The 25,371-nt window shown below is 40.0% G+C and overlaps 1 protein-coding gene across 1 annotated transcript in view; it reads right to left on the bottom strand.

The window, feature by feature from the left end:
- LOC124795203 (exocyst complex component 4) overlaps positions 1–25,371 on the bottom strand; it is a 234,362-nt gene that overhangs the window by 28,611 nt on the left and 180,380 nt on the right. Inside the window, exons 12-13 of the mRNA XM_047259109.1 lie at positions 23,444–23,632; positions 19,210–19,380 (exon numbers count right to left, since the gene is read on the bottom strand). Of these exons, the coding sequence (XP_047115065.1) occupies positions 19,210–19,380; positions 23,444–23,632 (360 nt within the window). The remainder of the gene's footprint in view (positions 1–19,209; positions 19,381–23,443; positions 23,633–25,371) is intronic.

Genomic DNA, 25,371 nt, shown 5'->3' with positions numbered 1-25,371 from the left:
GTGGCCTCATCCTTCATTAGTCACTGTCCTCACCCATCCAGCCCCTTCCCTGTTCCCATTTCAGCACTACAAAGCCGTCATTCCACCATCACACCCAGTCTTTTATTGCTCTTCTTTTCCGCTACCTTCCTCCCTCCCCACTTCTTACATCTACATCTACATATATACTCCACTAACCATCAAGTGCTGTGTGGCGGAGTGCACAATTTGTGCCAAAGTCATATTTACGCCGCTCTGTTCCAATCGTGGATCGGACGAGGGAAAAATGACTGTCTGAACGCCTCAGTACAAGCTCTAATTTCCCTTATATCTGAGTGGTGATCACTATGCAATTTGAAAGTTGGTGGTAATAATATATGCTCTACATACTCGGTGAAGATCGGATTTCAGAATTCAGTGAGCAGCCCCTTCTGTTTAGTGTGCCGTCGATCTGAAATTGTGTCCCACTTCAAACTTTCTATGAGATTTGAAATGCTCTAGTGATGGCTAAATGTACCAGTCACGAATCTTGCCACTCTTCTTTGTACCTTCTCAATCTCTTGAATCAGACAAACAGTACTCTAAGACTGGACGAACTAACATACTGTAACCTATTTCTGATGTTGGAGGACTGCATCGCTTCAGGATTCTACAAATAAACTGCAATCTAGAGTTCGCCTTACCCGTTACTTGTGTAATCTGATCATTCCATTTGAGATGATTGCGATTAGTCACACCCAGATACTTGACGGATGTTACCGCTTCCAAAGACTGGGCATTTATTTTGTACTCGTACATTAATGGGGATGTTTTGCCTTATTATACGGCAGTAGGTTACACTTACTAATATTGAGAGATAACTGCCAGTCATTACACCACATATTTATTTTCTGCAAATCCTCATTGATTTGTTCACAACTTTCGTGTTATACTACTTTCCTGTAGACTACAGCATCATCGGCAAATAGTCTAATGCCGCTGTCAATACCATCAATCAGATTGTTTATGTAAATCGTAAGCTGCCCTGGGGCACACCTTAAATTATGCTTGTTTCTGTTGAAGTCATCCCATTCAGGACGATGTACTGCTCCCTGTATGTCAGAAAACTTTCTATCCAACTGCATGTGTCATCAGATAGACAGTAAGCGCGCACTTTTTGGAGCAAGTGACAGTGTGGAACTGAGTCGAAGGCCTTTCAAAAGTCGCGAAATATGGCATCAACCTGGGAGCCGGTATTTAGAGCCTGTTGTATATCATGCACAAAGATGGTCAGCTGTGTCTCGCATGACCGCTGTTTCCTAAACCAGTGCTGGTTTCTGCAGATGAGCTTCTCAGAGTCTAGAAAGGTCATTATGTCTGAACACAAAATGTGTTCCATGATTCTACAACAAATCAATGTCAGTGAAATTGGCCGGTAATTATGAGCATCCGATTTTCTACCCTTTTTAGAGATTGCTATGACCAGGGCCTTCTTCCAGTCCCGTGGAACTTTCTGCTGTTCCAGTGATCTCTGATAGATGATGGATAAGAATGGTGCTATATTTGTAGCATAGTCAACATATAATCTTACAGGGATACCGTCTGGGGCAGATGCCTTCCTGGCATCTAACAATCTTAACTGTTTTACAATCCCAGATACACTAAACACTAAGTCAGCCATCCTTGCATTTGTTCAATAATTGAAAGGGGGAATGGTGCTGCAGTCCTCTACCATGAACGAGTTCTTGAAAACTAGGTTTAGAATTTTGGCCTTCTGTTTATCATCATCAGTTACGTTACCCATACTGTCAGCAAGAGAAGGTATTGAATTATTTGTATTGTTCATAGATTTTACGTATGACAAAAATTTTTTGGGGTTATTTTTAGAATCTGCATATAAAATATTGCTTTCATATTTGTTAAAAGAATCTCTCATTGTCCTTCTGACAGCTGCTTTCATTTCGCATAATTTCTGTTTGTCAGCGGGGCAGTGCCTACGTTTAAAATGACTGTGCAAAATTCTCTGCTTTCTCAGCAACTTCATAATATGTTTGTTGTAGCAAGGTGGATCCTGTCCCTCCCCTATATTTTTGCTAGGCACATACTTCTCTAGTACATGGTGGACAATACCTTTAAATTCCGACCAAAGATGCTCAATATCTTTGTGTCCCATGATGAATTCTTGGAGCTGACTATGAAGATATTCATTAATGACACTTTTATTTGCTTTCCCAAACGTAAAACTCTACACTGTTTCTTTGGTTTTTTTGCAACTTCCACTGACATTGAAGACACAACGACCTTATGGTTGCTAATACCTTCATCTAGATTAACTAACCTCAAAAAGAACAGGTCTGTTTGTCGCCAAGATATCTAATATGTTCCCATCTTGAGTTGGTTTTCTAACCAATTGCTCAAGGTTGTATGTTGAGAGCGATTGTAGAATAACTTCACACGAATCTTTGCTTCTGCCCCCTGTGATAAACGTGTAATTTTCCCAGTCAATGGATGCCAGATTAAAGTCGCTACCTATAACTAATGAATGATTTGGATATTTACTTCCTATGTACTCAAGACCTTTCCTGAAATGTTCTGCGATGTTTGTTGCGGATGCTGGTGATCTATAAAAACATTCTAATACTATGGTCAATCCTCGTCTGATTGACAGCTTTATCCAGACTATTTCACGTCTGACCCAATATCGATCTCAAATGTGTTTAAACAGCATCTATCCTGCAACACTTCACTGTTTGCCACCCCCACCATAGTATCCCTCCCCCTCCCCGCCCCTCCTTACCCCCACAAAGTCACCACTCCCCATCATGAACAGGTACTGCTGCTTTCAGGGTGATTTCAGTTGCCTGAGACTGCAGTTGTGTGTGAGAGTAGTGTTTGAGTTTGAGTATGCGTGAGTGAGTGAGTGTGAGTGTGAGTGTGTGTGTGTGTGTGTGTGTGTGTGTGTGTGTGTGTGTGTGTGTCTATTGTTGACGAAGGCTTTAATGCCCAAAAGCTTTAATCGTGTGTGTGTTTTTGTTGTGCCTATCTGTGACTCAGCATATTGTGAGTTGCAACTTTCATTTTCATAATATTTATACCTTATATTCGGTTTACATGCCACTTACAAAAAAACATGTCATCCAAATGGCAGCCATTCCCATCAACACAACCTGAAACACTCTGCCAGATGTTTCTCTTAACTCGGTCCAACAGGTATTGGTCAACCAAACCAACCTCCTCCGCAGTGGAAGCTTTCAACTCCATTACAGCTTGAGGTTTGTTAACAATGAGTCTTCTTCAAAAATCACTTGCATTTACACAGTGAATTCTTCTCATTATTGTAAGTTCTCATCTTTGATCTGCTCAACCACCAGAATTTTACATGGATGGAATTTTAAATATGAACATAACGTTTTTCTCTCACAATGATGGGCCATCTGCAGACACCGTGCTTTCTGATGTGCGGATCATCTCAGACTCCTGATGTCTGCATCTCTTACAACTACCATTTTTTCAGCTGTCCTCATTTCTTTTCACAAACTGACAGCTTCATCTTAAGGATATGTTCCATAGTTCAGAGACTTGTAACCTATCGTATTGCAACTTGAAGGTAATTAAAATGACACTGAAAGATCTACTGTGTTGGGCAAAGGTATTATACACAAGTGTGCAACGCCACATCATTCATTGTTCTCCTGCTACCAAATTAGTGGATGTCTTGGAAGTGAATGATGCACCATCACCCTTCCACCACTGACAGTGGTGTACAGTCAACCTAAAAACATCCATTTTCCCCGGGTCACCCATCATTTGGCATCCATGATAAGACAAGATTTTTTACGGTAAAACTATTTTCAGCTACAGTACAGAATAGGTACAAAGTAGCTCATAAAAACTGGCTATTTTGAAGAAAAATCGGATAGGATCACATGTAGATACAAAATCAAGTGCTTGAGAGACAGGCTGGACAGTGAAGGGGGAGGTGTGTTTATAGTGATAAAAAGTGCAATAGTATCAAAGGAAATTGACGGAGATCCGAAATGTGAAATAATTTGAGTGAAGGTCACGGTTAAAGCAGGCTCAAACATGGTAATTGGATGTCTCTATAGGCCCCCTGGCTCAGCAGCTGTTGTGGCAGAACGCCTGAAGGAAAATTTGGAAAATATTTCGAGTAGATTTCCCAACCATGTTATAGTTTTGGGTGGAGATTTTAATTTACCAGATATAGACTGGGAGACAGGTGGCAGGGACACAGAATCCAGTGAAATTTTTTTAAGTATATTATCTGAAAACTACCTTGAGCAGTTAAACAGAGAACCGACTCATCATGGTAACGTATTAGACCTTCTGGTGACAAACAGACCCAAACTATTTGAAACAGTTAACGCAGAACAGGGAATCAGTGATCATAAAGCTGTTACAGCATCAGTGATTAAATAGCTGTAAATAGAAATATTGAAAAAGGTAGGAAGATTTTTCTGTTAAGCAAAAGTGACAAAAAGCAGATTTCGGAGTACTTGACAGCTCAACACAAAAGTTTTATCTCAAGTACAGATAGTGCTGAGGATCAGTGGACAAAGTTCAAAACTATCGCACAATATGCATTAGATGAGTATGTGCCAAGCAAGATTGTAAGAGATGGAAAAGAGCCACTGTGGTACAACAACAGAGTTAGAAAACTGCTACGGAAGCAAAGCGAACTTCACAGCAAACATAAACATAGCCAAAGCCTTGCAGACAAACAAAAGGTACAAGAAGCGAAATGTTGTGTGAGGAGAGCTATGCGAGAGGCGTTCAACGAATTCAAAAGTAGAGTTCTATGTACTGACTTGGCAGAAAATCCTAAGAAATTTTGGTCTTATGTCAAAGCGGTAGGTGGATCAAAACAAAATGTCCAGACACTCCATGACGAAAATGGTACTGAAACTGAGGATGACAGACTAAAGGCCAAAATACTAAATGTTTTTTCCCAAAGCTGTTTCACAGAGAATGACTGCACTGTAGTTCCTTCTCTAGACTGTCGCACAGATGACAAAATGGTAGATATCGAAATAGATGATAGAGGGATGGAAAAACAATTAACATCACTCAAAAGAGGAAAGGCCGCTGGACCTGATGGGATACCAGCTCGATTTTACATAGAATACGCTAAGGAACTTGGTCCTCTTCTTGCAGTGGTGTACTGTAGGTCTCTAGAAGAGTATGGCATTCCAAAAGATTGGAAAAGGGCACAGGTCATCCACGTTTTCAAGAAGGGACGTCGAACAGATGTGCAGAACTATAGACCTATATCTTTAACGTCGATCAGTTGTAGAATCTTGGAACACGTATTATGTTCGAATATAATGACTTTTCTGGAGACTAGAAATCTACTCTGTAGGAATCAGCACGGGTTTCGAAAAAGATGGTCGTGTGAAACCCAGCTCGCGCTATTCGTCCACGAGACTCAGAGGGCCATAGACACGGGTTCCCAGGTAGATGCCATGTTTCTTGACTTCCACAAGGCATTTGATACTGTTCCCCATAGTCGTTTAATGAACAAAGTAAGAGCATATGGACTATCAGACAAATTGTGAGATTGGATTGAAGAGTTCCTAGATAACAGAACGTAGCATGTCATTCTCAATGGAGAGAAGTATTCCGAAGTAAGAGTGGTTTCAGGTGTGCCGAAGGGGAGTGTCGTAGGACCGTTGCTATTCACAATATATATAAATGACCTTGTGGATAACATCTGAAGTTCACTGATGCTTTTTGTGGATGATGCTGTAGTATTCGAGAGGTTGCAACAATGGAAAATTGTACTGAAATGCAGGAGGATCTGCAACGAATTGACGCGTTGTGCAGGGAATGGCAATTGGATCTCAATGTAGACAAGTGTAATGTTCTGCGAATACATAGAAAGAAAGATCTTTTATTATTTAGCTACAATATAGCAGGTCAGCAACTGAAAGCAGTTAATTCCATAAATTATCTGGGAGTAGGCATTAGGAGTGATTTAAAATGGAATGACCATATAAAATTAATCGTTGGTAAAGCAGATGCCAGACAGAGATTCCTTAGGAAGAATCCTAAGGAAATGCAGTCCAAAAACAAAGGAAGTAGGTTACAGTACACTTGTTCGCTCACTGCTTGACTACTGCTCACCGGTGTGGGATCTGTACCAGTTAGGGTTGATAGAAGAGAGAGAGAAGACCCAATGGAGAGCAGCGCGCTTCATTACAGGATCAATTAGTAATCGTGAAAGCATTAGCGAGATGATAGATAAACACCAGTGGAAGACTCTGCAAGAGAGACTCTCAGTAGCTCGGTAAGGTCTTTTGTAGTAGTTTCGAGAACATACCTTCACCGAGGAGTCAAGCAGTATATTGCTCCCTCTTACATATATCTCGCGAAGAGACCACGAGGATAAAATCAGAGAGACTAGAGCGCACATAGAGGCATACCGACAATCTTTCTTGCCATGAACAATATGAGATTGGAATACAAGGGAGAACCGATGGAGGTACTCAACCCCCGCTACACACCGTCAGGTGGCTTGTGGAGTATGGATGTGGATGTAGATGTAGAGCAATTTCAGGAGCTTTAATGACTTGGAAGGTTATTGTATTTGGTGAGTAGTTACTTATTTACTTGCCTGTCCTATGGATCATAACTGCCACCTTTTGTTGTGGTGTGGAATAAATAAGATTTACAATTATTCTTATCAGCAGAAAAAATGACAACAATGCTGACCATTTACATAAACGATCTCACAAGGATAAAGTGATTTACACTTAACTATGTTCAAAGAATCTCTCTCTCTCTCTCTCTCTCTCTCTCTCTCTCTCTCTCTCACACACACACACACACACACACACACACACAATACTGCTACATATTTCTTCTATGGAATAGGAAGAGTTGTCAAGCAAGTGATTTCAGTTTGCATTTGAAGTTAATGTTGTTATTCATTAAATTCTTCGTATCACTGCGTAGATGGGCAAAGATTTTGATGCCTAAATACCTCTGTTATGGCACAGAGTAGGAAAGGGGTAGAAATCAGAAAATTTTTATTAAAACTCTCACACACTGCCACAGGCGAATTCAAATCACGCCAGAGACAGAGGCAGAAGCATGAAGTGAGCCAATATGTCACAAGTGGATCAGGTCGACAACACATTACGACACTGTCTGCCGAATAAGGATACACATTCATCTGAAAGCAGAGTGCGACAAAAAACCAAAGTGAGACAAGCATATTGATTAGCTCATGAGACATGTTGCAAGAGACTGTCTTTTCGTAAGAGTACATAGCGAGGGACCGATACAGCAGTTAACAGCCTGTTAAATGAAAATAGCAGAATAAGGAGAACGCATTCTGTCATTACGAACTGAGCCTTCCATCGCAGCCTCAGGCAAGCTCCCTTTAAATACTCCAGCTCTCCAGTAATAGCACTTGTTTACATGATTACGATACTGCAGTAACTCTATGTCCTAAATGTTCAAGCACAGTCTATGAACTAGCTGAAGATGTATTCAAGGTGGTGCTTTCACCTGATGAACTTCATGCTGCTTGCCGCCTACCATTTGTTGATGGAGAAACTGATTGTCTTCTGACTATACCACATCACAGAGTGCTGCCTGCACAATACTTCAACATGGAAGCCAGCAACAGGGCCTATTGGGTTCAACGTTCCTGTTCAACGCAGGTACCTCCAGGTGGTGACACTTGCCAGACGACTACTGACACCAGGTACATCATAAAGGGTCACCGTAGAACTCAGAGTGGGGGCGAGTAGACTCCAGCAGTAGACTCAAGCTGTCAGAATAAGAACAATTTTGGGTTGGGCAATGGCCGCCTCGCTGGCCAACAGTCTGCTGCCATGTCAAGGTTGCTAACATCTCTTCCTGGGCATGCAATCAATGAGCTGACTCGATGGATGTCAGCTGGAATCTGACATGCAGCCGAATGAACAACAGTCGAGGCTGCTGTGAAAGAATGATAACTTGTAAAGACTGTGAATAAAAGATTGAACTCTAATAACGTTTTACTAGTGTGTTGAAACTTAATATGTTCCCAACAACTATCCTGACTTCAAGCACAGGTGTCTCCACTTGGCCCTCTGTACCTCACTCTTTTCTGTGTCACACTAAGTCTGAACTATGGGTAGTATAAATCATTTATTCTTCTACTTTTGTATTTATGAATGTTACTGTTGTTTTCAAACTTTGTAAGGCAGAAAAAGTACTGTGAAGCTGTTGTCAGTATGCCCAACTGTTTAAAGAGCTGTCTACAAGAGGTTCTGGAGTGAATAACATACATCATCAGTATTATACACTTCTGTGCCACATACACTTTTTCCTCAGTGTCAAGTTATCCCAGAATACGATGCCCTAAGACATCATGTTGTTGTTGTGTCTTTGCTCAAACACTGGTTTGATGCAGTTCTCTGTCTGTCTATCATGTACAAGCCACTTCATCTCTGCGTAACTAATGTAACATACATCCATTTGAATCTGCTTACTGTATTCGTGCCTTGGTCTCCCTCTACAAATTTTATCCTCACACTTCCTTTCATTACCAAACTGCTGATGCCTTCACGCCCCGCAACATGCTCTATCAACTGATTCCTTCTTCTACTCAAGTTGTGCCATATATGTCTTTTTCCCCCAGTTCAACTCTGTACTTCTTCATTTGTTATTTGATCTTCTTATCTGATCTTCAGCATTCTTTACAGCACCACCTTTCGAAAGTTTCTATTGCCTTGTAATTGCTTAGGCTTTATTCTCTTCTTGTCTGAAGTGCTTATTGTCCACATTTTATTTCTGTACAGGGCTACAATCCAGAAAAATATCTTCAGAAAAGACTTCCTAACATACAAATTGATAATGAATATTAAGAAATTCCTCTTTTTTAAGAAATGTTTTTTTTTGTGTTTTATATCCTCTTTACTTCAGCCACCATCAGTTACTTTATTGCCCAAATAGCAAAACATATATATTACCTTTAGAATTTCATTTCAAATCTAATTCACTGGGCATACCCTAATTTAATTCAAATGCATTCCATTAACCTTGTTTTACCTTTGTTGATGTACATCTTATAACCTCTTTCAAAAACACTATCCATTCCATTCAAGTGTTCCTCCGAGTCCCTGGCCGTCTCTGAGAGCATTACAACATTACAATGTTACTGGTAAACTTCCATCCCCCCCAACTTTCCCTTCCAAGCTTCTCCTTGACTTCCATGATAGGTTGTTCAGTGTACAGATTGAACAACATTTGGCATAAGGTACAATCCTATCTCACTTTCTTCTCAGCTTCAGCTTCCTTTTCATGTCCTCCAACTTCTATAAGTGTAGCTTGGTTTATGTAAGTAGCGTTTCCCTTTCTGCTACCTTCAAAATTTTAGTGCGACATCCAGTCAACACTGTCAAAAGTTTTCTCTAAATCCACAAATCCTATAAACATAGATTTGCCTTTGATCAAACCCTTTTTATGGTAAGTTATAGGATGAGTACTGCTTCCTACATTTCTCTGGAACACAAACTGATCTCCCCTTGAGGTCAGCTTCTAGCAGATTTTTCATTATTCTGCAAATAATTTGTGGCAATATTCTGCAACCATGAGTTATTAAACTGATGATTCAGTAGCATTCACACATGTCAACGTCTTCCCATTTTGGAATTGGAATTATTACATTCTACCTTAAATATTATGCTATTTTGTCTGTTTCATATAACTCATACACAAGGCGTAACATTTCTGTCAAGAATGGCTCTCCCGAGAATATCAATAATTCCGAGGGAGTTTAGTCTACTCCACAAGCCTTGTTTCCACTTAGTTGTTATAGCGATTTGTCAAATTCTTCTCACAATATATTTCCTGTCGCGCTGTCATCTACTTGCACTTATCTAATATTGTCTTCAAGTTTGTTTCTCTTGATTTTCTATATATTTGTTCCACCTTTCAACTTTGACTTCTTTGCTTAGTATCAGCCTGCCCTCTGAGCTCCTGGTATTCAAGCAGCTGGTTCTCTTGTCTTCAAAGGTATCTATAATTTTCCTATAGGCAGCATCTATCTTACCCACAGTTGTGGATGCTTTTACAGCTTTACATTTCTTCTCTAACCATTCCTCTTTAGCCATTTTGCACTTTCTGTCAGTCTCATTCTTTAGACACCTGTGATCCTCCTCATCTGTGTTATTTTTATACTTTTTCCTTTTGTCAATTAAAATCAGTATCTCCTCTGTTGCCATCACTATTTAATCTCTTAAAGCTAATGCTCTCTCTGACACTCTCAACAACCTCCGGTTCCTTCATTTTATCCACATCTCAGTTTCTTAATTTCTACCTTTTTAAAGTTTCTTCAGTTTTAGTCTGCAGTTCAGTTCATAAGCAAAAAATTACGGTTTGAGTCCACATTCACTCCTGGAAAGTCTTATAGTTTAAAATCTGGTTTCAGATGCACTGTCTTACCAGTATACAATCAATCTGAAATCTGAAAACTTCCCCAGTGTCCCAGATTTCTTCCACATACATAGCTTCCTTTCATGATTTTCAAACCAAATGTTAACATTGATTAAATTATTGTCTGTGTAAAATTGTATCACGCAGCTTCCTCTTTCATTCCTTTCCCCAATCTCCACATTCTTCTATCATTTTTCTTTGTCTACTTTTCCTACTGTCTAATTCCTGAGACCCATCACTATTAAATTTTCATCTCCATTAACTATCTGAGTAGTTCCTTCGTTTCATCATACATTAATTCAATCTCTTCATCATCTGCAGAACTAGTTGGCCTAAATATTTGTTTGTTTTTCCAAATATATTGTGATTTTCAAGGTGGTGATTAGGGAGGGACCTAATGCCACTACTTAAATTGCTGTTAGTGAAGCAACAGAAATGAATTTTACAACATTGGTTGTCATAAATAATTGGCTGTTCCCCCCTCACCCCCCTTTTCCCAAAGAACATCACGCTTTCCAAGGTGTTGGTTAGGGTGGGGCCTCATAGCCACGTTTCAATTGCTGCGAATGAAACAAAGCACCTAATAACTTAACTTGCGAAGCGTAGGAAATTATAAATGCACAATGTCATTGGCTTCCCACATCCAACTGATGATTTGTCATGTTCATTCCCCATGTGAACCATTACCAACAGCAGGATACAATGGAAAGGCTGCAGGCACTGTAAGTGCATTTGTACTGATCATTATTTTACATTAACTCAGAAACTACATCCAATGTGTTTTCTTGTAAGTTAAGTGAGAACAGTTGGAGGTAAGCCACAATCTGATATTACCCACCACCTGATTTGCCACGCCATTTGCCTTTTTACCTCAGCAGAATCCGTTAAAAGCTTTTTTCTGAACAAGAGTGCACATTACTAAGAAAGAAAGAGAGAGAGAAGATTAAAATACTAAATAGATGAGCCAGCCATTCTATAACATTCTAAGACTACCAACCTCAGAATTTATGCTGGAGTTGTACCAATTCATAAAATTTTAAAATACATACCATACCACACTTGTCTTGTTGTAAGTTAAAATGGTGTGCAGGTCTCCACCTAAATTTATCACTGCACTCTCACTGGATTATAAAACACACTGATTTAAAATGTGGTGAATTGAAATTTATGCAATGAAAACTGGCAAGATGTGTCAAGAAAGCTGATAAGTCAGAGAAAAATGACCGATATAGACATGGAAAAATGACTTTTATTTGCACCATTTTCCTATGACTATAAGAATGAGCACAATAACTGCTATGTATTTTCTGCCACTTCCAGCCATTTTTCCTACTGACATCTTACAACTTTCTGGCATAATTGCCATGAAACTGATCAGAGGGTTTAGCATCTCCCCCCCTCCTCTGTCATCTCTCTGGATTGTAACTTGCCATAGTACTGTAGTGAATTAGTCTGTGAGAGGGGGATGCAAACAGAAATTACCTAGCAATTTAATGGCAATGTGTCGATTCTACTCAGTTCAACTTAGAACAGTTTTTGCCTGTCTGTCTGTCTGTGTGTGTGTGTGTGTGTGTGTGTGTGTGTGTGTGTGTGTGTTCATTACACAAAGAGACTCTGTGATGATGTTACAAACTTTCTGGGATGATGGAAAAGTATAAAGTATCAATTTGAGATAAGGGAGCCTGGTGCAGAAACCACTGAGTTTAAAGTTACCTCTGACGTGAGGATACATACACTGGTACTGTTGTTGCTAAGATTGATTGGCAGGCAACTTTTAGAGATGGTTCTATGGTCCAAACAAGGGAAAAAAATCTAGCATACATGGGCCCTAAAATGTGTACCTTAAGAGCTATTAGTATATGTTCATCTTCAATACTCTGAAATACATCTCTTACACTGTAAGATCTTTGGCTTCTATGTCTTGGGAGGAGGTAGTATGGACCAAAACAAGAAAAAATATCCAGTGGATATGGGCTCTATGGACATGGCTTCTAAAGTGCATACCTCAAGAGCCATGGTAGCTTGTTCAGTAGGAGAGATGTGTGTCACAGCTGCACAGATGAACAACTGTGATACTTCGTAAGGTATGCATTTTAGAGCTCATGTTTACCAGACACTTTTTGCTTATTTTTATTCACACTACCACTTCTGACAGCTGCCTAGCCAACAATCCTAGCAACAGTAGTACCAGTACATGTATTCCACTGTCAGAGGTTATCAGAATAATTTTGTTTATAGCTTTCGACTCACTCGTTTCCGGATCGGTGTCCCTTACCTCAAAGTGATACATTTACTCTTCCCCATTATACCTTGTAACACCGTCACAAAATCACCCTGTATTAGTACATCCTCTTTTGTTTTGTATGTTGATGAAAACTTCTGGAAGAAAACACAAAATCATTATTACATTCATCAGTAATTTTACTACAAATTTATGGTATATTTAAAATATGCAGTCATTACTAATGCATTTTTCTTTCTTTTTTTCAATACTGCTTATTGCAGAAGATGTGCTGCCCTGAGTGACACCCGACAACGAAAAACATGAACTACAGGGTGATTACAATTAAAGTTCTAGTTCCAAAATTGCTGTAAGAAAGAAACACTGCTCAGAATGATAAATTTGAACAGAATACTATCACAGAAGGGGGAAACAGTAAATATATATGGAAAATTGAGGAGGGAATGTAATAATATTATGAAAAGAATAGCTGCTACTCACCATATAGCAGGAATGCTGAGTCAAAGACAGGCAAAACAAAGAGACTGCTAAAAAGTGTGCTTTCAGCTAACAAATCCTTCATTGGAAGTACACACACACACACACACACACACACACACAGTGTGTGTGAGTTGCATTTGCGCGCACACACGTGTTGTCTATTTCCAACGAAGGCCTTGTTGCCTGAAAGCTCACTTTCTGACAGTCTATTTGTTGTGCCTACCTGCGACTAAGCAGCTCTGCTAAATGGTGAGTAGCAACTATTCTTTTCATAAAATATATACACATGAAAATATTCCCCTAGATGGCACTATAAGTGTCACAAAGTACACATGTTCAGCTACAAATGACAGCTGAATCGCAATATGATGGCTACTGTACAAAAGCCCATCCACCACATCAACATTGTACTGCACTTGATGGGAAAAACCAGTTTTTAACTGTCCTGAGACCAAAAACCATATGTATCACTTTTTAATAGTTACATGAGTGGCACACTGTTTTCTACCTCAATCTGAAATTGAGAAACAGCATGTTTTACACAGATCAGAGTGCCTCAGGGGTCACATTCAAAATGAGTTGTGCAAAACATGCCTTCAATTCTGCTATGTTTGTAATCAGAAAACTGAACATAGGATTTTTCGGATACAACCCGCACCACCCCCCTTCCCGCCCCCACTCCCTCAGGCCACATGTCACATATATTAAGACCATGTGATCTGGACAACTAGGCTGTAGGGAAGTGAAGGCTGATAATTACAGCATTTCCAAAATGCTTCTGCAGCAGTTGCTTTATTGGCTGTGTAATAGACACAGTAGTGCCATCTTACATAAAAATGATCCCATCCAAATATGCTGTTGAAGGATTGGAACAGCATTGATGTGCAAAAGACTCTCAAAGCATTTACTAGTGATGATACAGGTAACAGGCCTCACAAGAAGCATCTCCTCAAAAAAATATGGCCCTATGATAAATGATGCTCTCAATCTGCAACACACAGTACCTTTGCAGACTGAGATAGTACCAGTTGATATGCAAGTAAATTTTCCATTGCCCACATTCTGCCATTCTGTGTATTTACATATCTTTGGAGATGGAAATGCAATCTGTCAATCCTCACAATGTTCCATGGCCATTCACTGTCCACTTCTTTGCAAGCAAGAAATTGTCATACTGGCAGGTCAGCACCAAGCAATTCCTCAAGATGAGTAATTTTATCAACACAGAAGTAGTACAAAGATGGTTCGGAAGGTCAAATGGGAATCATGGAGGGAATGCAATGTCCTTTTCGAGGAATGCTATTGAGAAAATTTAAAAAACTGGCATTTGAAACTGACAGTAGAATGATCCTACTGGTGTGAACATACATTTTGCATAAGGACCACGAACATCATACTCATTCGGAGGCATATAGACGGTCATTTTTCCCTCACTCTATTTGCAGGTGGAGCAGGAAGGAAAATGACTTGTAGTGGTACAGTGTACCATCCCCGCCATGCACCGTATGGTGGTTTGCAGACTGTGTATGTGTGTGTAGATGTGGATGTAGATGTAGACTGCATGTTTGCACACCACCGCTTGATCCCTCCTGAAATGCTGTTGTCACATCATCTACTGACAATGTATCGATTGTTTCCCTCCCTCTACCACATTGCGCTTCAAAACAACCTGTCTCTTTGAATTTCACTGTCATTTTCTCCAGACCCTTGTCAGGCATCAGACCAACACCTTTTTACATTCACTCAGTGTCCGGAACTTCTGCAGAGCCACTGGCACAGTCACTGCTCTTGTAAAGAGTTTTACCAGCAGCATGTGATCCTGCATTGAGACAATCAAGCCAAGCACCTCAGATGAAAACTGGGGAACAGCCGTGAACCCCGCATTTTTTATTTTGCACATTCTGCTGATTGCAGCAGCTTTCAGTGGTAGAATTTTCTTTAATTTATTTTTCTTTTTTTCTTTTTTTGCATGTTTCTCCTTCTTTTGTTTAAATTTGACATCATTCTGAGCAGAGGTTTGAAACTAGAACTTTAATCCCCCTGAATCTGCACCACTTTTAATACCAGATTTATTGGTAGTTGCTCTACACCATACAAAGCAAGGACTTTACATCATATCAACAAAAATTTATTGATATCTAAGAAGAAAAGTAAGATAATGTAATTCAATAGCTGAGAGCTATTTGTCTTAGAGGTGACAGTCTCCATTGTTAGTAACAGTGCCAACATTAAAATTTTGAAGAAAACTGCATTATTTAGTCATTCCTTTTTCTTGTCTTGTACATGACCAATTAAAGTAACACGTAGCTCATCAAATGTAATGATTTATATACTTTTGAGCGCAGAGTCTTTATTTTTTCTTGTAAAGAATGTTATAAATATTTTATTTTTGTAGTTCTCCTGAGTAGAATTACAGTAATTAGCATTTTATTATGAAAATGATAGTTTGGCATATCATAATATACAAGGTGCCCCATTTATCTTGACCACCCTAAATAACTGTTTGTCCAGATGCAAATTACAAAATGTTTCAAGTAAATGCTCTTTAGCCATCAGGGGGACATCAATCAGCACGATTCCTTTCATTGTAGCTTTGTTTTTTACAAAGATATGAACAGCGGTGTGACTTTTATAAATGGCACCCTGTATTTTTTATTCAGTAATTCATTTTCTTTCCTAAAGATCTATTCAAAAGTGTATCACAGTGTACCATTCACTGAAACACAATGTTATTAATTACATAACACAACATTAACTTTGAGCCCGGGATCACAAACTCGTCCACTTGCTGGAGTTGTCAGAAAACAAATGAAAACCAAATAAAAACATAACACAAAATTGACTTTGACTCTCCTGTACCATTGCCCAGGAGCACAACATACAAAGGTGCTCACAAAGTGGTGACCATGGCCACCGATACACTCGTTTAATGAAAGAATTTACTGCTTCCAGTGTTGCCTGCTGAAGAGAGTTACAAACAAGCATGATACGTTCCTGCTTGTCTTCTGGAGTTGTTGGAATATCGCGACAGACAATGTCTTTAATGAAAAAAGTCTAGAGGATTTAAATCAGGAGATCTAACAGGCCAAGTAACTGTTCCTCCTCAACCAATCCATCTGGCAGGATACCTTCGGTTCAGAACACAATGTGCACGTGAGGCATTTTGTGCTCGACATCCGTCGTGTTGATACCACGTAAGCATTTTGGTTCTTAGCGGCACTTCATCCAGAAGAGGAGAAAGAATTCATCTGAGGAAGTTGGTATATGCTGTGCCGTTTAGACTGCCATTGATGAAATAAGGGCCAATAATTGCAGTACCAAGCACCCCACACCAGACGTTAACTCTCCGCTGACGCTGATGTTCCATCTGTCTAAGCCATCGTAGGTTGTCGCTGGACCAATAATGCATGTTCCTTGTATTTACCTGTCCTTTGTTTGAGAAGGAACATTCATCGGTAAATAGAACATTGGAGAAGAAGTTCAGGCTGATCAGGAGTTGCTGCTGTGCCCACTGACAGAACTGTACACGATACTGGAAATCATTCCCCAGCAGTTCTTGATGTAGGTGTACATGGTAAGGATGGAACCGGTGACGTGTAAGAATACGATGTACACTGGTTTTAGGAATGCCAATCTCATGTTCAAGCTGTCATGTGCTCACATGTGGATTCATAGCTGCAGAAGTGAGAACAGTAACTTTAGCAGCTTTGCCTGTGCAAGTGCTAGGATGATTGCATTGCCATGGGTTGAAACTTCACGTTTCCTGAAGCATCGCAACAAGACGAGAAAATATCTTTTGGGAAGGTGGATTCTTGTTAGGATATCGCTCTCTGTACAGTTATGCTGCCTGCGTAGCATTTCGTATACCTTCAACAACAATAAAAGAAACATTATGGCGATGCAGTTTGTAGGAAGGACAGCCTTTACTGTATGTCTACTCTACACAACAGTATTTAAAAGGAATAAACTACTGTACTAAATGTACCTGTACATAAGAAAACAGTACTGCAATTACTTTTCTGCTAACTTACATTCCCAATAGGTGAGTAGCATTTCTAACTTATCTTCCTTGGTGTACATTCTACATTCTACTCGCACAACTCTTCAACTGACGATGGTTGACGGAATGACAGGTGTGCATTCTACTTATGTGTACATTTGACCTCTGTGAACGTCAGCACATGGATGTGTTCCATTACCCTGAGTACCTGCACTAAGTGCCGGGAGCGTCAACATCAATGTTGTGTTATGTAATTAATAACGTTGTGTTTCAGTAAATGGTTCAATGTGATACATTTTTGAATAGGTCTTTAGGAGAGGAAATGAATTACCGAATAAAAAATACAGGGTGCCATTTAAAAAAGTCATACGACTGTTCACATCTTTGTAAAAAACAAAGCTACAATGAAGGCAATCATGATGACTGATGTCCCCCCGATGGCTAAGGAACATTTGCTTGAAACATTTTGTAATTTGCATCTGGACAAACAGTTATTTAGGGTGGACAAGATAAATGAGACACCCTGTACACGAGACAGTGAGTCACAGACAGGCACAACGAAAAGAAAGTTATACTTTTTAGCCTTTTATTGAAGTTGAAAAGACATGCTCATTCATACAACCCAGTCACACATGACCACTGTCTCTGTCTGCTATGGCCAGACTAAGTTGTAATTGCACCTCACTGAAGCAGTAATCCGGTGGTGGAGGTAAGGAGGAGGCATCGGTGGGGGGCGGTGGGGGACAGCAGAGTGGGGTTAAGGAATGTGTGGTGCTGCTTGTGGGAAAGTGCAGGGACTTGGTGAGGATGGGGTAGGGCTGCTAGATGCAACAGTCAGGTCTGAGGTGGGACAGTGGGGAGAAGTAGAAAAGGGAAAAAGGGGAAAGGGACTAATTGATGCATTCATGGAATGGAAGGCTGCATTGTGCTGGAGTGGGAGCAGGGATGGGGTACATAAATGGAGGGCAAGGACTAGTGAAGGCTGAGGCCAGGGTAATTATGGGAAAGTAGGATATAATGCAAGGAGAGTTCCCACCTGTGCAATTCAGAAAAGCTGGTGTTGGTAGGAAGGACCCAGATGGTGCAGGCTGTGAAGCACATTGTGTTGGGCAGCATGTTCAGCAACTGGGTGGTCCAGCTGGCTCATGGCCACAGTTTGTTGGCAGCCATTCATGTGGGTAGACAGCTTGTTAGTTGTCATGTCCATGTAGAAAGTAGCACAGTAGTTGCAGCTTAGTTTATAGATCACATGATAGCTTTCAAAAGTTACTTCCCTCCCCCCACCCCCTCTTCTCCTCCACGCACATGCATACAGAGGTGTGCACACACACCCAGACACAAAACAGAACCGATAGAGTGAATAAATTAGAAAACAAGACGATCACGCGCATATGAGATTTTTTGGAAAGTAAGATCCAATTTTTTATAAAACATACATCACAACAGATGTTTTCATTTAATTCCTTGAATGTTTATCTATTTTTACATAGTCTCCATATTTGTTTAAAATTTGTCATGATGTTCTACAAGCTTTTGTATCCCCCTTTGAGTATAACCAGAGAGGATGTTGTGAACCCACATTCAGAAATCCAAAGCTTAAGTTGAAATTGTGAATCACTGGTCTTCAAGAATTTTTTCATACACATCCATGGCTTTGACCAAATCTTCTGAGATCAGTGATGATTGTCCTGACTGCGGTTCGTCATGAGATTTATCCATCTGTCCTTGAAGGCTCTCACCCACGTACACACTCTGCTGTCACTCATATTTTGGAGCCACACACCTGACTTATCTGTTGATGAATTTCTGTTGTTGCGACATTTCTTACTATCAAAAACCAAATCAGTGACCGTATTTCACACTCGGTGGGTTTGTCAACTGATCTAAGCATCTTGTACTGACACTGTTAACAGCATATTGTGACAATACCAATGCAAATTGGATTGTTTTATGAGCAAGGTGTACTGGGAGTCGGTACATACGTGCATTTCAATGTTCGTGTGTCATTTGATTAGCTATGGCGATTCGGACCTTACCTTCCGAATAACCCTCATATACGGTGTAATAATATTGGTTACTTTACCTTGATTTTTCGTGGCTGAAGGCTGGATGTCATTGCCTCATCAATGTTGATAAGGACTTGGCTGAGTTTAAAAACTTGTGGGTCTGGCTCTTGCGAGTCCATTCCACCCCCTGCAAATCTATTGAATGTGTCAGCCTGTGGTAACAAGTAGTGGAAGCATTGTACACGGACCTATAACATATAAATTATTAAAATCAATCACACAGTTCCTAGTGAAAAATATTTTTTTATGGAATACAATCACTTTTAAAATATTCTAAGTGTGGTTTGTTTCACATACGTAATTGTGTTGTAAGATAAAAACATTAAATAATGATTTACTCATGTACTCAAAGCTACTCAAAGATTTTCATCTGTGATGGAACAAAAATTGCATAGGCTAATTGCTATGTGAGCAGCAATTAAGCCAGAACTACTACATTTCATGTTGCATTCATGAGTCTGTTGCTAGACATGTCCAATTCCTGTTTTGTCCTACTGAAATGCAGATTTTACTTGGCTTCAATGGCTATTTTTGAAGCCAAGTAAAATCTTCCTGTTAAGGCAAAACAGGAATTGGACATAGTTAGGAACAGACTCATGAATGCAACATGAACTGAAGAAAATCTGGTTCAATTGCCGCTCGCATAGCAATTAGCTTATACAATTTTTATGTAGCTTTGAGTACATGATTATTTAATGTTATATGTAGAACATTTTCATTAATTTCCTATTCATCATTTCGTGAAGTGCTGGAGTTCTGCACTACAGCATATGCAGGATCTAAGCTACAGGCAACTTGTATTAATTTTGGGAAACGAAGCACAATTTCTTACAAAATAAAATGCAAAACTATGGAAAACTCCCTAATGCTACCACTAGTACCTAAAATGCAGTAGGCAGAGAATCCATATAACAATGAATATAATGTAATCGGATAGCTAAAAAAAATCTACTCACCAAGTGCCGTCAGAACACACACATAAAAGCAGGTTATTCTTACGCAAGCTTCCTGAGCCAGTGGCTCCTTTTTCCAGCAGAAGGGTTGAAGGGGAGGGGTAAATTTTGGAAAAATCACCCAAAACTGTGGGTCAGGGGAGGCTTACCGAACAGGATCAGAAGGAAAGACTGATTATTGGGGACTGTGCGTCTTTCTTCTCGTCCTGTCCAGTAAGTCTCCCCAACCTGCAGTTCTCAGTGACTTTTCCAAAATCTACCCCTTTTCCTAAACCTGTCCAGTCCTTTTCTTTTACCCCTCTTCCCTCCCCTTCAACCCTTCTGCCAGAAGATGGAGCCACTGGCGCCGAAAACATGCAGAAATATGACCTCCTTTTATGTGTGTATTCTGCCACCAGTTGGTGTGTAGAAAGGGAATACAGTTAAACCACAAGAAAAACTCACTTGAGAAAACTAAAAAATTATAGACACAATGTCTGGCTAGTGCTAAGAATTTCACTGCCTGAAGGCAAGCATTGGCCACAGAATATAATTTCTGAGAGATTTATACATATTATTCTGCTGTCGGACACACAATGCTCAGATACATGTAATTACTTTCTTTCAATGACCAATTTTTTAGCAGTTCTTGACACTGGCTGATAACACAAGGGAAAAAATGACAAGCTGCAGAGCAGGACATGAGTTTGGTTTGAGGAGACATTCTTTTAATGAAGTGGCTGTGGGGGTCAAATGCCCTCTCCTGCTCCCTTCCAGAACCATCCTCACATAGTTAGCTACATGAACACTTACTGCTTGCTCTGTGTAATAGATGTGGTACTTTGTTATTGGTGTCCAAATACACTCACATTTCAGACATTACACTATCAATGGATCTTTGAAGGAGTCCAGTACGCATTTTATTTTTCATTCTGGGAGGAACGGTGTCATATGTTACATTTGTCCGCGTCCTTGAAATCTTAACAGAAAATGGCACTGTGTACTGGACAAAAGCCAAGCAATTGTTCTCTTGTAATATCTTTTCTTTTATCTGCAGAGCATAGTTTAGTTGTGTCTCTGAGAGTATCTGTTCTTCCGTGACATTTTGTGAGTATGACATAGTTCAGAATATGGACTCTCTGTGTTACAAATGACCTGAGCTCTGCCCTTGAGGGCAGTAAGCACAAATTGCCAAGTCCTGTATTACTGGGTGCTTCCTGGTACTTACACAAAGCTGCTTACTGACACAGAACCAAAATATACCAACTGACTTACTTCCTTTGAAAATAACAATATTGTGAAAAGGAAAGTTGCTAATCACCATATAGTGGATATGCTAAGCCCAAGACGTCCCTTAGACACCTGTGGTCATTGCATCTGTTGTGATGAGCGGTCCTTCTCAAAATATACTGAGGGTCTCACTGAAGCCTTCACAAACTGTAATTATCCTTCCAATCCTTGTACAAAAACAAATCTCCTGTGCCTTATCTTTCCAGTCTCCCACGACCTCCCAAAGTCCCACCATCTGGCCACAAAGGAGCATTCCCCTCGTAACTCAGTACCACCCAGAACAGGAGAAACTGAATTACATTCTCCGCCAGGGTTCTGACTACCTCTTGTCGTGCCCTGAAATGAGAAATGTCCTGTCCATTATCCTTTCCACAGTGGTCTTCCACTGTCCACCGAACCTATACAATATACTCATCCATCCCTACACAACCCCCACTCCCAACTCCTTACCTCATGGCTCATACCTCTCTAACACACCTAGATGCAAGACCTGTCCCATACATCCTCCCACCACCACCACCTGCTTCAGTCTGGTCACAAACATCACCTATCCCATCAAAGGCAGGGCTACCTGTGAAACCAGTCATGTGATCTACACACTAAGCTGCAACCACTGTGGTGCATTGTATTTAACCAACCAGCTGTCTGTACGCATTAATGGCCACTGACAAACTTTGGACAAACAAGTGGACCACCCTGTCACTGAGCACTGCCAAGCATGACATCCTTCATTTTAATGACTGCTTCACAGCCTGTGCCATATGGATCCTTCCCACCAACACCAACTTTTCTGAATTGCACAAGTGGGAACTTTCCTTGCAATATATCCTACACTCCCATAACTCTCCTGGCCTCAATCTTCGTTAGTCATTGTCCTCTCCTGTCCAACCCGTTCTCTGTTCTTATTCCAGCACTACACAGCCATCATGCCTCCACTGCACCCAGTCTTTTTAATTCTCTCCTTTTCCGCTACCCGCCCCCCCCCCCCCCCCCTCTAACCTTCTGACTGCACATGTCTGGCCTACCCTCTTTCAACCATGTCCCTCCACACTCCCCGACATCCCGTTACTGTCCACCACCCCTACCCTACTAATCCTCCCCTTCCCCGCCCCAGCCCCCTCCTTACCCCCACCCAGTCGACACTCCCATCATGCACTGGTACTGCTGCTCAGTTGCTTGTTACTGCAGTCATGTGTGTGTGAGTTGCGTTTGCATGTGTGTGTATGTCGTCTAATTTTGATGGAGGCCTTACTGGCTGAAAACTATATATATTTGTGACACACTTTTTGTTGTGACTATCAGCAACTCAGGATCTCCGCTATATGGTGAGTATCAACTTTCTGTTTCATAGTATTGTTACATTCCATCCTAGATTTTCCACTGTTGTGTTTTTTTTAAATATGTAGGAAATATTTCACTATGTTGACAAACTGACTGTGCTCACTGTCAGAAGGCCTAAAATTTGTCAGCTGAATTAAAAATTATGGAACAGTAGAAAAGGCATCCTTATGAGAAAAAGAAAGTATATGCACATTTTGAATTTCTATTGGCTATATCAAACTTTTTACTCTTCACTATCTAACACGTTCTATTTAATGATATACATTTTGTGACTTGCTGATGCATTTGACAAAATTCTTCTCCACGTATTGCATATTCGCGTAAGCTACAGAGGTTGGTATTTTAACTCCATTAAAGGAAAGGCAATCTAATCAACTGGAACTAAAAATGGAAACGAACACTGGCATTTATTATGGCTGCATGCTCAAGGAGCTTCCAGTTCTGCCTCAATAGCATACTGATGTAGATGTATTCTCAGTGTAAATTTAAATATTGAAATTTATAATAAACATGAAGTTTTCACTAACTTTTGATATTCAGTAAATAGAACATTGGCTTGTGTCATAATTATTCCTCTCATCCACTTCATTCATATCACTGCAACTGTAGCCCACCACTGGTGTAACAGCTCTACTCATTCAGCTCTCATTATCACAGAATGAAAATAACATTAATAAATTACTCTTACCTCAAGATGAAGAACTAAAAGGCACGTGTTGGCCAATTCTTCAAATTCTTTAGCCAATTGCAGAAGACACTGTACAGATGATTCAGGTAATGGCGGTAACTGGTCCAAGGTAGTTGCAGAGTGGTTTGAGACAGAGCTACTATGGAGCAATTCTTCAGCAAAAGACATCACTGATGATGAAAACCACTCCTGTAAAGTGAGTAATTTTTTTACCTTTGTTCTTTTCTCAATAGTAAATATTAAACCTATAACTGCGCACAAGACTAAGGTCTTCACAAAGAAAAAAAGGCATATGTATTTTTAATGAGACTGAAGGATCACAAACATTATTACAAAACTAACGTGGCCATTCACTGTCTTGTTCTATAACAGTGAAAAATCTGCAGGGTAACAAAAGAAATACATGTAACAGGGAACTGTGTAGAACCAAATGAATTTTTCAAACACACAATGATTTTTTCTAATTTTTCAGTAACAACAGAGATATTAAATCATGTGGTTAAGCAAGAAACAGAGTTTTTATACCTACATCTACACCTGTGTCTAAATCTACATCTGTACACCACAAACCACTGTGATGTACATGGCACAGGGTACGTCCCATTGCATCAGTTATTAGGGTTTCTCCCCGTACCATTCATGTATGGAGCATACGAAGAATAATTGTTTGAATGCCTCTATGCGTGCTGTAATTATTCCAATCGTTTCCTCACAATACCTATGTGAGAAATATGTAGAGGGTTATAGTTATTCCTAGAGTCATCATTTGAAGTCTATTCTTGAAACTTTGTTAGTAGATTTTCTTGGGATAGTTTACATCTTTCTTCAAGAGTCTGCTGGTTCAGATTATTCGGTATCTCTGGGACACTTTGCCATAGATCAAACAAACCTGTGACCATTCTTGCTTCCCTTCTCTGTATATGTTCAATATTCCCTTTTAGTCCTATTTGGCATGGGTTCCACATAGTTGAGCAATATTCTAGAACCAGTTGCATGTGTTATTTATACACAACCTCCTTTGCAGACTGATTGCATTTCCCCAGTATTCCACCAATAAACAGAAGTCTATGACCTGCTTTACCCATGACTGAGCCTTTGTGATCTTTCCATTTCATATTCCTACACATTGTTACACCCAGGTATTTGTACGAGTTGGCCAATTCCAACAGTGACTCACTGATATTAGGGTCATAGGATACTATGTTTTTTTGTTTTGGAAAGTGCAAAATTTTACATTCCTGGACAGTTAAAGCAAGTTGCCCATATCTGCACTTTAAAATTGTATCAAGATCTGACAAAATGTTTATGCAGATTCTTTCCGACAGTATTTCATGATAGATAACTGCATTACCTGTAAAAGTTGGAGGTTACTACTGACATTGTCTGCATGGTCATTAGCATACACCATGGACAGCAAGGATCCTAAAACACTTCCTGAGAGCACACATGATGTTACTTCTACATCTGAAAATGTCTCTCCATCTAAGATAACATGCTGCGTCCTCCCTACCAAAAAGTCCTCAATCCCGTCACAAATTTCAGTTGATATTTTATACGATCATACTTTTGATAATAAGTATAGATGCGGTACTGAGTCAAATGCTTTTCGGAAATCAAGAAATATTGCATCTATCTGACTGCCTTGATTCAAAGCTTTCAGTATGTCATGTGAGAAAAGTGCACTGATCGATGTTTCTGGAACCCATGCTGGATGGCATGAAGGTCATTCTGTTTGAGATACTTCATAATATTTGAGGTCACAATACGTCCTAGGATTCTACAACAAATCGATGCCAACGACATGGGGACCACTTTTAATACCCTTCTTACAGACAGGTGTGATCTGTGGGAGCTATCTCAGCTGCAAATTCAGTATACGATCTGATAGGGATTCCATCAGTTTTGGAGTTTTGTTCAATTTTAATGAT

Source organism: Schistocerca piceifrons, chromosome 4 (assembly GCF_021461385.2).
Source record: "Schistocerca piceifrons isolate TAMUIC-IGC-003096 chromosome 4, iqSchPice1.1, whole genome shotgun sequence".
Taxonomy (NCBI): domain Eukaryota; kingdom Metazoa; phylum Arthropoda; class Insecta; order Orthoptera; family Acrididae; genus Schistocerca; species Schistocerca piceifrons.
This window is presented reverse-complemented; position numbering and strand designations above follow the sequence as displayed.